Below are 12,499 nucleotides of genomic sequence, written 5' to 3'. Positions count from 1 at the left end.
TTTTTTTTCTATCATTTCCATCAGTGTTGATCTATCTTCCCAAAGAAAATCTAAGAATTGACCATGTGACTGCCTGTTTTCAAAATCACTGATGCTTCTTCATTGCACAAATATACAAACTCAGTTTTGCCTTTAGAGTCCTCTACAGCTTGCCACCTAAATACTTGCCCAAGATTAGATTCCACAACTCAAACTGTCACTTGAGCCAATTATCCATCAAAATCATACCCACTCTTAAAGACCCAACTCAAACTCCACTCTTCATCTTTATACCCTCCATATAATGATTAGGAAAGGGCTCTGCACAAAAAAGGCAAAATTCCTAACTGCCTGAAAATCTTTAACTCTGTCGGAAAGTGTCACATTTTTAAAAATATCACTATTTAGGGGCCCCCCGGGTGGCTCAGTCGGTTGGGCGTCCGACTTCGGCTCAGGTCATGATCTCACGGTCCGGGAGTTCGAGCCCCGCGTCGGGCTCTGTGCTGTCAGTTCAGAGCCTGGAGCCTGCTTCAGATTCTGTGTCTCCCTCTCTCTCTGCCCCTCCCCCACTCATGATCTGTCTCTATCAAAAAAAATGAATAAACGTTAAAAAAAATCTATCACTATTTAAATATTAACATTTCATTCAAGAAGCCCCCCATAAACAATCAACGTTTATTAAATGCTAAGAATGTGCAATGCAGATTAAATTCTTATTTAGATGAGGATAAAAAGCTATAACCTGGACCCAGAATTATAATTCCAATTATACTTATATTTGGATTTTACTCAGGAAAGGAAAATTACAGTAAAAAAATTACTTGGCATTAGGGGTGCCTGAGTGGTTCAGTCAGTTAAGAGTACAACTTCGGCTCAGGTCACAATCTCACAGTTTGTAGGTTCGAGCCCCACATCCAGCTCTGTGCTGACAGTTCAGAGTCTGGAGCCTGCTTAGGATACTATGTCTCCTCTCTCTGCCCTTCTCCTAGTTGCTCACGCATGCATGCTCGCTCGCTCTCTCTCTCTCTCTCTCTCTCTCTCAAAAGTAAACAAACATTAAACAAATTTTTCAAAAAAAGTACTTGGCATCTCCTCTGACAGAAAATCAAGTAAGTCTATGACAATGACAGAAATACTATATGTAAGTTATCTTCAGACTGGTAAAAATCTTATCAAGAAAAAAAAAACCAAAAAAACCTTTCAAGTGAAGTGTCCTAAAACTAGATTTTTTCAGTCCATATTTTACATGTAGGATTTTTTAAAAGAGCCCAAGGACTTGATGGACAATTCTGAGCTTCTCATGAGATGTGTTTACCGGCATACTTACCAGCAGGTGCAATAGCAATCAGATGTATGATAGAGAAGTGATGCTGTGGGCAGTACTTTGTTACCTTCTAGGGCATTATTTCTTTTGACCTGACCTAATTTAAATTCTCTTTTGGCTCCTAACCCTCTGAGTTCACTACTTTTCACAGTTGTATATGTGAAGCACTTTGATCCTCAAGAAAATGAAAATGGTCAAGATTCAATTAGACTTTTTTTTTTTAAGTCTTTCAAAGATACTTGTTAAAACATGCCCTTTATGGCATTTCTAAAATCACAATCACTCAAATTTGAATACAGTTCAAAAATATATTTACTTACAACAGTAATATATGCTAAAATTCTGAAGTTATTAATAACACCACTTAAGGACAGTAAGGTATAACAGAGCTGCAGCATTTGAAATAGGACCTCAGTCTACAATCTCAAGTCTGGACTCTACTTGTATGACTAAGAATCTGCTTCACTTACAAATACTTTCTCACCTGAAAGAGGGATATCACCACCTTTTCCTCCTTCGAGGTGGCTGTTCAAATAAAATGAAATAATATACCTAGAAAAGCACTTGCCACCAAGTGTTCAATAAATATTAGTTTACTTCTTTCATTCAAAACAAAACACACTCACAAGAAGATTTAGGTGTAAGGGAGTCTACACTTCCATTAAGTCCTCATCACAAAACAATACAGCTAGTTCGAAGAACTACAAACGTTTCTGAGGGATATGGATCAAGATAAGGGAGGCTGCATGTGATTCTACAAGAATTCCATTACGGGTGCATACATATTGACCACTAAAACATTAATAGGAAAAGTCCACAGCAATTGTGCTAAAACGTATGAATACATTTCTGCTGGCAAGAGAACTCACTCGGGGTAAAGAAAAAAAAAAAAAAAAAAAAGAGATCAGACCCAACTCCAAACGACTCTAATAAATTAAGAGAGCGGTACTGGCTTATTCTTCATGAAACGCAAACAGTATGGGTATTAAAATCCATTTAAAAACTTCAAATTTAAAATATTTCATAACTAACACTGCTGCCACGAATGCTTTTTATAGAAAGCCTGCGCAGGAGAGCACCGTTAGCATCACCGAAAAAAAAATTTAACGAAAGTCGAGGAAAACGGGAGAGGGAAGATCATTATTTCGGCGTTCGGCACACATGCCGAGGCGAACCCCTTTCAAGACCGCGGCCAACACCAGCGTCGACAAGCCTCTGAAGGAATTCCTGGTTTTACAATCGGATGTCAAAAAGAAGGCCCTGATGCTAGCAAACTGGGAGGTGGAAGGGGATGAGGGACCGCTTCCGTTCCCTTCCCGGAGATCCTGGCTCTAAACTCCGCGCTGCGCCCGGGTCTGGGGGTCCCCGGGTGCTGGCCTCCGCCCCCTACGCCCCTCCCCGCGACAATCGAAGGCCGGCCCGCGAACCGCCGCGAGCAACACCCAAACCTCGACAGTCTCCCGGGCCCCGCCTGAGGCCCCCAGCGCAGCGACCACAGTGAAGTCATGGATTGGGGTCGCAGCGGCGCCGGAGGCCGGGGCGCGGACGAGGCCGCGGCTGCGTCCGCTGCGTCCCCAGGCAGTGGGGTGGGCGGGCGTGGCCCGGCCTGCGAGCGGGCGTGGACACTCACCACACCATGCCGTAGGCGCCCTCGCCGATATACGAGAGGTTGGTGTAGCGCGGCCCCACGTCGAACACCTGCCCGCGGACCATCTCCGGGCCCGCGCCCGCCGCCGCCGCCGCCGCCATGTTGGCTGCCGGGCCGCCGCCGCCGCCGCCTCCGCCGCGAAAGGCTCGACGTTCCGCGGCCGCCGCTCGGCTCACGCCGCGCCTCTCGGAGGGACCGCGCCGCTGCGGGTGCAGCTGCCGACGCTAACCGGGAAAGAGCAAGGAGGGAACCGTTTAGGAGAGCTACAGAGTCTACGGCCACTCGGACCGACTGCCTGCCTGACTGACTGACGGGCGGGCCGGCGGGCGGAGGGAGGGGCGAGCGCCGAGGAAGGCGCCGGGGCGGAGCAAAGAAACGTGTACGAGGATTGGCTCTCCCCGCCTCGGGGCGGGGCTGCAATGGCCAGCGGAAGCGGCGAGGTCTGGGCGGAGCACTGCGGCGGCGGCAGAGTCACCGCCCTGCGTGGTCACGTGCGTTCGCGGGGGAGTTGGCGCGGGAGGCGGCTCTGGAGAAGCAGAAGGACACCGAGGCGTCAGGTTGGGGTGTATATCGCTGAGCCGGAGAGACTGTCAGGGAAGGGAAAACCCCGGAGCGGGGTACTGACTGAGTCAGGGAACGACCTAGGACAGCGCATGAGGGACGCCAGCGCACCACACACCGGCCACAGGCCTGCAGCAGGCCTGCGCCAGTGGCCCGCACACAAACTTAGAAGCCTTGAGACAAGGACAGAAACCGAAAGGCTTGACCGAGACCGCAAAAGACATTTGAATACTGAGAAAGTGTGAAACACAAAGGTGGAGACTAAAGTGAGAGATTTCGGATACGCTAATCAGACAGGTTCGTTCAACCAATGTTTGTTGAACATCTATATTATTCTGGGCATCAACATTCTAGAGGGAGATGATAGATAAGAAAGAAAGAAAAGAGAGGTAAAAAAAAATACTCAAGTTGTAATAAGTACTATGAAGAAATATAAAGCAGGGTAAAGGGTTAGAAGGTAGTGGAGAAAGACATTGAGATTCAGGGACTGAGGCCCAGATAGGTACAGATCGACAGAAGCTTAGGACATACTGAAACAAATGCAAGGATGGAAACGCTAAAACCCAAACATTAAGATGTAGAGAAAACGAGACAAACAAACTGAAGCCTTGGAAGTACTCACAAGCACCAGAGGCTGAAAAATAAATATCAGAATCCTAAAGCAAGTGAAAACCAATAGCTAAGACAATGAAACAAATGATGCAGCCACTGCTTCAGAGCCATTTCCCAGGCCATCTGTGGAGAGGGAGGGAGTAAGGATGTAAGATCCTGCATCCCAGTTGTCCAACACTGATCTTGAAAGCCTTCAACTCATGACTTCTACACATCAGCAAATTTCAATTAGTCTCAAAAGTGAATAGGCAAACTCTTTAAAAACCTTGTAGGGAAGTAAATATGTGGCACATGAGATAAGAAATGAAGTGCCAGAGGGGCGCCTGGATGGCTCCATTGGTTGAGTGACCAGCTCAGGTCATGATCTCTCCGTTTTTGAGTTCTAGCCCTGCATTGGGCTCGCTGCTATCAGCACAGAGCCCACTTGGAATCCTCTGTCCCCCTTTCTCTCTGCCCCTCCCCTGTTCGCTCTCTCTCTCTCTCTCTCTCTCAAAAATAAACATTAAAAAAGAAATAAATAAAGTGCTGGAGCCAAAACTTACTCCTTGAAACATACTTAGTCCACTAAGCAGAACACAGTTTTAGAATACACCTCACTTTTATTCTTTATTAAGAAAAGATTGTATCTTTTAAAGAACAGGCCAGTACGGGCTCCTGGGTAGCTCAGTCGGTTAAGCAGCTGACGATTTCAGCTCATGTCGTGATCTCATTGTTGTGAGATCAAGCCCTGCATTAGGCTCTGTGCTGATGGCAAAGAGCCTGCTTGGGATTCTCTCCCTCTCTCTCTCTCTCCGTGCCTCCCACTGTCTCTCTCTCGCTCACTCTCAAAATAAACTTAAAAAAATAAGAATAGTTAACATTAAAAAATATTATTTAAAGAACAGGCCAAGATAAATGGAGTGTACTGTGAAATGAAAACCGTAGTAACTGAAGTAAAATTCAATAGTGCAGTAAAAAAGCAGATTTGACAATGCAAAAGAACAAATCATCAATACAGAAGATAAATGTGAGAAAAATTCAAAGTGATGGAATTCTTTAAGGAAAAATGAGTAGGAGAACATCAAGCTATAGGCATTGCTCAAGAGAAGACAGAGAAAATCAATTACAGGCAATAATTTAAATTATAATAAAACTTTCCTTAGTTCTGAAAACATCTGAGGTGCAGGTGGAAAACTGAGGGAATTCACTGGGATCCAGAAAAATTAAGCATAAATCAATTTCAAGATGTAATCTGGAAAAATTCGTAAATCTCAGAGATAAAGAACAAATACAGTCTCCAATAAGGAAAAAAAATTATTTATTAAAAAAAAAACACTTGTTGGAGTGCCTGGGTGGCTTAGTCAGTTAAGTGTCCAACTCTTGATTTCAGCTCAGGTCATTATCTCATGGTTCATGGGGTTGAGCCCCAAGTCAGGCTCCATGGTGACAGTGTGGAGCCTGCTTGGGATTCTCTCTCCCTCTCCCTCTGTTTCTCTCCTGTTCGCCTGCCCTCTCTCTTTTTCAAAATAAATAAATAAACATTAAAAAAAAAACACTTTTTTTTTTTCAGATTCCTCCTTTGTAATAATCAAATGCAAAAGGAAGATGGAAAAGATTGACAGCACTCTGAGGAGGTAAATTGTAACCTTCCTTGGATGGTTTTATTCCCTCCAATCCTGAGTTCCTCCCAGCTCCTAAACCATTACTCAGAATCTCTTTCCTGAACTCCAGGTCAGCTTGTCTATCTATACAACCTATACCTACCTACACAACCTATACCTACGTACACAACCTACGCAACCTACATAACGCTATATGACATCCCCACAGATGCTTCACCTCCACATGTCCAAATTGCTGATAGCTAGAGCAGGAGTTCTGCACTCAGAGTGCTAGAGGGTTTCAGTTTTGCTGCTCCACTTACTACCTGCATGACCTTGGCCTCAGTTTCCTCACTCTTGAAGTGAAGATCATAATAGTACCTACCTCATAAGTTTGTTTTTTGTACAGAATAAGACAACATATGTAAAGAGCCTGGCACATAGCAAGTACTCAATAAATGTTATCTTTTATTATTATCTGCTCCACCCAAACCTGTTCCTCCTCTTGTATCTGTGGATAGCATCACCACCTGGATACTCAAACTGGAATTTTGAGTATGATCCTTACCAACTCCTTACCATTTTCCCTTGTTGCCAACTCTCACCTCCCCCACTCCCTGCATTGAACCAGTCACAAACTCCTGTAAATTCTGTTTCTTTAACATTTCTGAAATCCTGGGGCAGCTGGCTGGCTCAGTTGGTGGAACATGCAACTCTTGATTTCAAGATTGTAAGTTTGAGCCCCATTTTGGGCATAAAGTTTACTTAAAAATAAAATCTTTAAAAAAGTTTTTAATTACAGTCCTAAAATCCTTGTTACTCGAAGTATGGTGTCCAAACGAGCAGTGTCAGCATTGTGTGGGAGTTTGTTAGGAATGTGGCATCTCAGGCCCTCACCCAGACATACTGAATCCAGATCTGTATTTTAACAAGATCCCCAGGTGGTTTGTGTGCATATTAAACTTTGAAAAGCACTATTTATTTTTTATTGAGGTATAACCAACATATGACATTACATTACTTTCAGATGTACAATATAATGATTCAATATGTGTAAATATTGTGAAATGATCACCATAAGTCTAGCTAGCATCTGCCAATCACACAGAGTTACACAGTTTTGAAAAGCACTGTTTTAAACATATCTACTTCATCCCCACTGCCATTCTGCTACTGATCAACTCTCTCACCTAGAGGACCGCAGTAACCTTAATCCTTCTGCTTTCAGTGTGGCCCATCTCCAGTTGCTTCTCCTTGTACCCAGATCAATCTTCCCATAACAAATTTGACCATGTCTTTTCCCTTCTTAAAGCAATTCAGGGGCTCCCTATGGCACGCTCTTGTCTTCTATTCATACCACATATCTATCTCTTGCCCTGTGACATGTTCTCTCTTCACTCTTCCAGCATTGGTGGACATTTTAAAGCCACCACACTATCATGGCCACTAATTTTTTCCAGAGAACTTCTCTTGCTTGGTTCCATGGGTGCTAAATAACCTTATGATTAGAGTTTGGCTTCACTTGTGGTTTTCAGCAGGGAAAGTTCACTAACCAGAGGACAGCCCTATTCAGGTCCTTTGGCAATTACTATTTATCCTAAGATGGGAATTACATATACATCAGTCTCTGCTGAGTCAAGTTAGCATGAGTCAGGCCCAAGGGGAACAACCATCTAGCTACACTGACAGCAACAAATATTTGGAAACACAAAGCAGAGAACTAGGTTCTGGAACACTATGAGACCATGTGAAACCACTATCTAAGCATAAAACCCTGCTTAGATGGGCAACTGGCCACCTGGATGTCTTCTTTATTATCCTTCTAGAGTGGTGACAGTTCACCACTGAAGATCTGTAAAATCTTCGAAAACAATGGACATCTTCTGTTTTTGCCTGCCCATCATTAAGTCCTCCTTCTGTAAGCAATAACCCAATTTTTCTTTGGCAAACTGACTGTTGTATGTTCTTAAGTGGTTTGGAGCACTGGCGCCACCCCCATGTCATAAGTAAGTATGTGACCCAGTCAGTGTCACAGACACTGGTTCAAAGGATGGGCATGTTACCTGATACAGGCCAATGAAACTTGGCCCAGACTTTTATAGGAACAATCACAAAAAGAGTGCTCCCTTTCTGCTGGGGTTCTAGGGGAGTGAGTATGAGTTGGGGCAAAACATGCCATGATGTGAGAAATGCCCTCTGAGAATGAAGGCAGGATAGGGAAAGCAGAGTCCAGATATAGAGACAATTTCCTGATGACACATTTTGAGGCCGAAATCAGCTGAATCTGGACTTTACAGGTTCATGAGCCAATATATTCTCTTTTTTAGTAAAGTCAGTTTGAGGTAGGTTTCTGTCTCTTGAAACCACGAGAGTTTCTGACTAATACACTACCCAACTAACTCCCTTTTCTGCAAAAATTGCTCAGAATTGTATAATAAGCCACCAAGACATGAATCAGAAACTCATGAATGATTAAATGAGGGAAAAGAACTGGCAATAAGCCTTGAAACTAGCTAAAGATAGAGAGATAACTGAACAAAAACACCACTCAGTAGAGACTGTTTGATGCTGATAAGTTGAAATGATTGTTGTTGCTATGGTAACAAACAAAAAGCAAAAGAAAAAAGTGAGAAAAAGGATTTTTTAAAATTGGATTTTTAACCTTAGATTAATGCAGTGAAAAACCAGAAAGGAAGAAAGAGGGCAGAAAAAGCCAGGCATTAAGTCTTTGTTTTACATAAAATGAAGACAAAAGTTATTTTTAAAAATAGTATAATTTCATATGTTTTTTCATTGTAGGAAGCTTTATGTCTATTGTATAAACTATTACAAGAGAAAAAAGGGAAAATGTAATTCACGCAGCAAAAATCAAGAGCCTTGTACCAAGAAGTGTACCAGACACTTTGTCACGTTGTAAATGGAAAAGAAACAGCAAGGAATCATAAAAAATGACATCAAGGCAAAGAAAAGAAAAGAAAAATTAAATTATTGGGACTACACCAATAAAAAGCTTTTGCACAGCGAAGGAAACTATCAATAAAACAAAAAGGCATCCTACCTAGTGGGAGAAGATATTTACAAATGATATATCCAATAAGGAGTTAATATCCAAAATATAAGAACTTATATAACTCAACATCAATATAATAATAGTAATAATAATAATAATCTGATTTAAAAATGGGCAGAGGACGTGAACAAACATTTTTCTAAAGAAGACATACAGATGGCCAATAGACACATGAAAAGATACTCAACATCACTAATCATCAGGGAAATGCAAATCAAAACTACAATAAGATAATTACCTTACACCCATCAGAATGGCTAAAATAAAGAACACAAGAAATAACAAGCATTGCCAAGGATGTAGAAAAAAAGGAAACTTTGCTGGGAATGCAAATTGGTGCAGCAATGATGGAAACAGTATAGAGGTTCTTCAAAAAATTAAAAAGAGGTGTGCCTACCTGGCTCAGTTGGTACAGCATGTGACTCCTGACCTTGAGGTTATGGGTTTGAGCCCCATGTTGGGTATAGAGATCACTTACAAATAAAATCTTGGGCCACCTGTGTGGCTCAGTCAGTTAAGCATCCGACTCTTGATTTTGGCTTAGGTTATGATCTCATGTTTCGTGGGTTCAAGCCCTGCATTGGGCTTTGTGCTGACAGCATTGGAGCCTGGTTAGGATTCTCTGTCTCCCTCTCTCTGTCCCTCCCCTGCTTGCATAAATGCTCTCCCTCTTTCTCTCTAAAAAATAAATAAACATTTAAAAGTAGTAAAAATAAAATCTTTAGTAGCACCGGGGTGACTCAGTCAGTTGAGTGTCCAACTCTTGATGTTGTCTCAGGTCACGATCCCAAGGTTGTGGGATTGAGCCCTGCATTGGGCTCTGTGCTGAGTATGGAGCCTGCTTAAGACTCTTTCTCTCTCTCTTTCTCTCTCTCTCTCTCTCTCTCTCCCTCTTGCCCTCTCCCCCACTCATACACACTCTCTCTAAAAAATTAAAAATTAAAAAAATCAATAAAATCAATAAATAAAATATTTTTAAAAATAAAGACAGGGTGCCTGGGTGGCTCAGTCAGTTAAGCGTCCGACTTTGGCTCAGGTCATGATTTCATGGTTTGTGGGTTCGAGCCCTGTGTCTGTGCTGACAGCTCAGAGCCTGGGGCTGTTCAGATTCTGTGTCTCGCTCTCTCTCTGCCCCTCTCCTGCTCATGCTGTCTCTCAAAAATAAGTAAACATTAAAAATGTTTTTTAATTAAAAAGAGAATTACCATATAGTTCAGTAATTCCACTACTGAGTATTTACCCAAAAAAAATGAAAACACTAATTTGAAAAGATACATGCACTCCTCTGTTTATTGCTGCATTATTTGCAATAACTAAGATATGGAACCTGAGTGTCCTTCCACAGATGAATGATTTAAAAAGATGTGGTATATATACAATGGAATACTCAGCCATAAAAATGAAAGAAAATTTATCATTTGTAGCAACATGATAGACCTAGAGGATATAATGCTAAGTGAAGTAAGTCAGTCACTCACATGTGGAATTTAAGAACCAAAACAAATGAATGAAGAAAGAAAAAAAGAGGCCAAAAAACAGACTCTTAAATACGGAGAACGAACTGGTGGTTACCAGAGGGGAGGGGGTTGGGGGGATGAGTGAGGTAGATACAGGGGATTAACAGTACATTTATCTTATTGAGCACTGAGAACTGTATAGAATTATTGAATAATTATATTGTACACCTGAAACTAATATAACAGTGTTAATTTTACTTGAATAAAAAAAATTCTTTTGGGGTGCCTGGGTGGCGCAGTCGGTTAAGCGTCCGACTTCAGCCAGGTCACGATCTCGCGGTCCGTGAGTTCGAGCCCCGCGTCAGGCTCTGGGCTCATGGCTCAGAGCCTGGAGCCTGTTTCCGATTCTGTGTCTCCCTCTCTCTCTGCCCCTCCCCCGTTCATGCTCTGTCTCTCTCTGTCCCAAAAATAAAAATAAACGTTGAAAAAAAAAAAAAAACTTAAAAAAAAAAATTCTTTTAATTAAAAAAATTTTTTTAATGTTTATTTTTTGAGAGAGAGACAGAGTGTAAGTGAGGAAGGGGCAGAAAGAGAGGGAGACACAGAATCTGAAGCCGGCTCCAGGCTTTGAGCTGTCAGCACAGAACCTGATGTGGGACCTGAACTCACGAACCATGAGATCATGACCTGAGCCGAAGTCAGACAATTAACTGACTGAACCACCTAGGTGCCCCCAAAAGTTTTTAATTTTTTAAATCACTAAAGACAGAATTTTACCACAGAATGAAAAGAAAAAAAAAAAACATCAAAACACCAGAATATTAGATGATGGAAGTTAGACTAGTAACGAATAAGGCAAATGTAAATAAATAGGAAAAATGTAAATAGGAAAATCTCAGATCAGATCAAAAGACAAACTCTGAATATGTACTGTTGTTAAAAAAACAAGGTGCCAAAATATGCATATAGTATAAAAAGGCATTGTGAAACCAAATGTACCAAAAAACATTGCAATGTAAAACAGGAAACAAAAGTCTTTAGAAATACACGTAATAGAAACTCAGTTATAGTAAACTATATTACACACCATTATCAGACTATGATATATAAAATAAAAATAAATATTAATTCAACAACAGAATTAATAAGTCATAAAAAATACAGGTTGAATTCTACACCTGCATGAAATACAAAAAAGTATCCTACACTGGGCCACAAGAGGTTTTATAAATTCAGATAAGCAAATATTGTTCAGGTCAATCCTAAACAAATCCTCTGATCATAGCACAACTTAAATTTCAAAATCCCCAACCAGTGGGAAATTAACAAACCTTCTACTAAATAATGTTTCAGTGAGGGAAGAAATATGATCACAGTCACAGGGTCAAGAAAATTATGAAAATAAGATGGCTACTACTGAAATCTTGGAGGGCAGTCTCTTTAATATTAGGCTGAAGGCTGGGCTGGCCATTGGCAGCACTATTATATAACATCACTCTGGCCCAAATAGAGCAGCTATTTTTCATCTCCTTTTCCTTAAATTTCAGTGTCCTCTGCTTGCCAGATAGAAGCTTTAAGCTGTAGGTTCAGAAAACTTTGAATCAAACAGAGCCAGGATTAGGTTTGTGAGTTACCTAGGGTGCCATATTTAAGGAGGTAATCATTCCCAAGGTCAGCAGCAGCATCTGAGAGAGGGCACCTCCTTAAGTGTTGCATCCTGGGTGTCTCAATTGCCTCACCCCAGACCTGACTCTACCAACCCAAATTGGTATAAACATTAAGGACTCCTACTTCCTCACCTAACAGGAATCCCACAGGTAAGATTCTTGCTTCTCTTCTCTGCCCTTTTCTAGCCTCTGCCCAATTCTGTGCATTGGCATCATCCTCAGGCAGACAGGGAGATGGCTGTAGCATTTCCAGACTGCATAAGGTGCTACACTATTCAAGGGCAGGAAGGAATTGTGTCTTTGGAGTCTCCTTCTTATGAGTGAGGAAACCACCTAGCCACTCAGTGGGCTTCTGCTCATGCCTCATTGACAGGTGGGTCATGTGTCTGCCACACCTAATCATCATCAAGAAGAAAGAGGCCATGAGTGCCTTAGGCCAATCAAGGTTTACCCTTGGAACCTAGGAGAAGGTGACTCTTGCCTAGTCACATGGGGAATGGTAGACACCCAATCAAATCAGGGCGGCAGCACTCAGAAAGAAAGAGGAGGGCACCTGGGTAGCTGAGTTGGTTAAGCATCTGGCAGCTCTTGATTTCTTCAC

General features: G+C 42.0%; 1 protein-coding gene across 1 annotated transcript in view; it reads right to left on the bottom strand.

Annotated features, from left to right (window-relative positions):
- Positions 1 to 3,068, bottom strand: part of MAPK1 (mitogen-activated protein kinase 1) — a 112,197-nt gene extending 109,129 nt beyond the window's left edge. The window contains exon 1 of the mRNA XM_030292231.1: positions 2,934 to 3,068. Within this exon, the coding sequence (XP_030148091.1) occupies positions 2,934 to 3,052 (119 nt within the window). The 5' untranslated portion in view covers positions 3,053 to 3,068. The remainder of the gene's footprint in view (positions 1 to 2,933) is intronic.
- Between the last annotated feature and the right edge of the window lie 9,431 nt (positions 3,069 to 12,499).

The sequence above is a fragment of the Lynx canadensis genome, chromosome D3 (assembly GCF_007474595.2).
Source record: "Lynx canadensis isolate LIC74 chromosome D3, mLynCan4.pri.v2, whole genome shotgun sequence".
Classification (NCBI taxonomy): domain Eukaryota; kingdom Metazoa; phylum Chordata; class Mammalia; order Carnivora; family Felidae; genus Lynx; species Lynx canadensis.
This window is presented reverse-complemented; position numbering and strand designations above follow the sequence as displayed.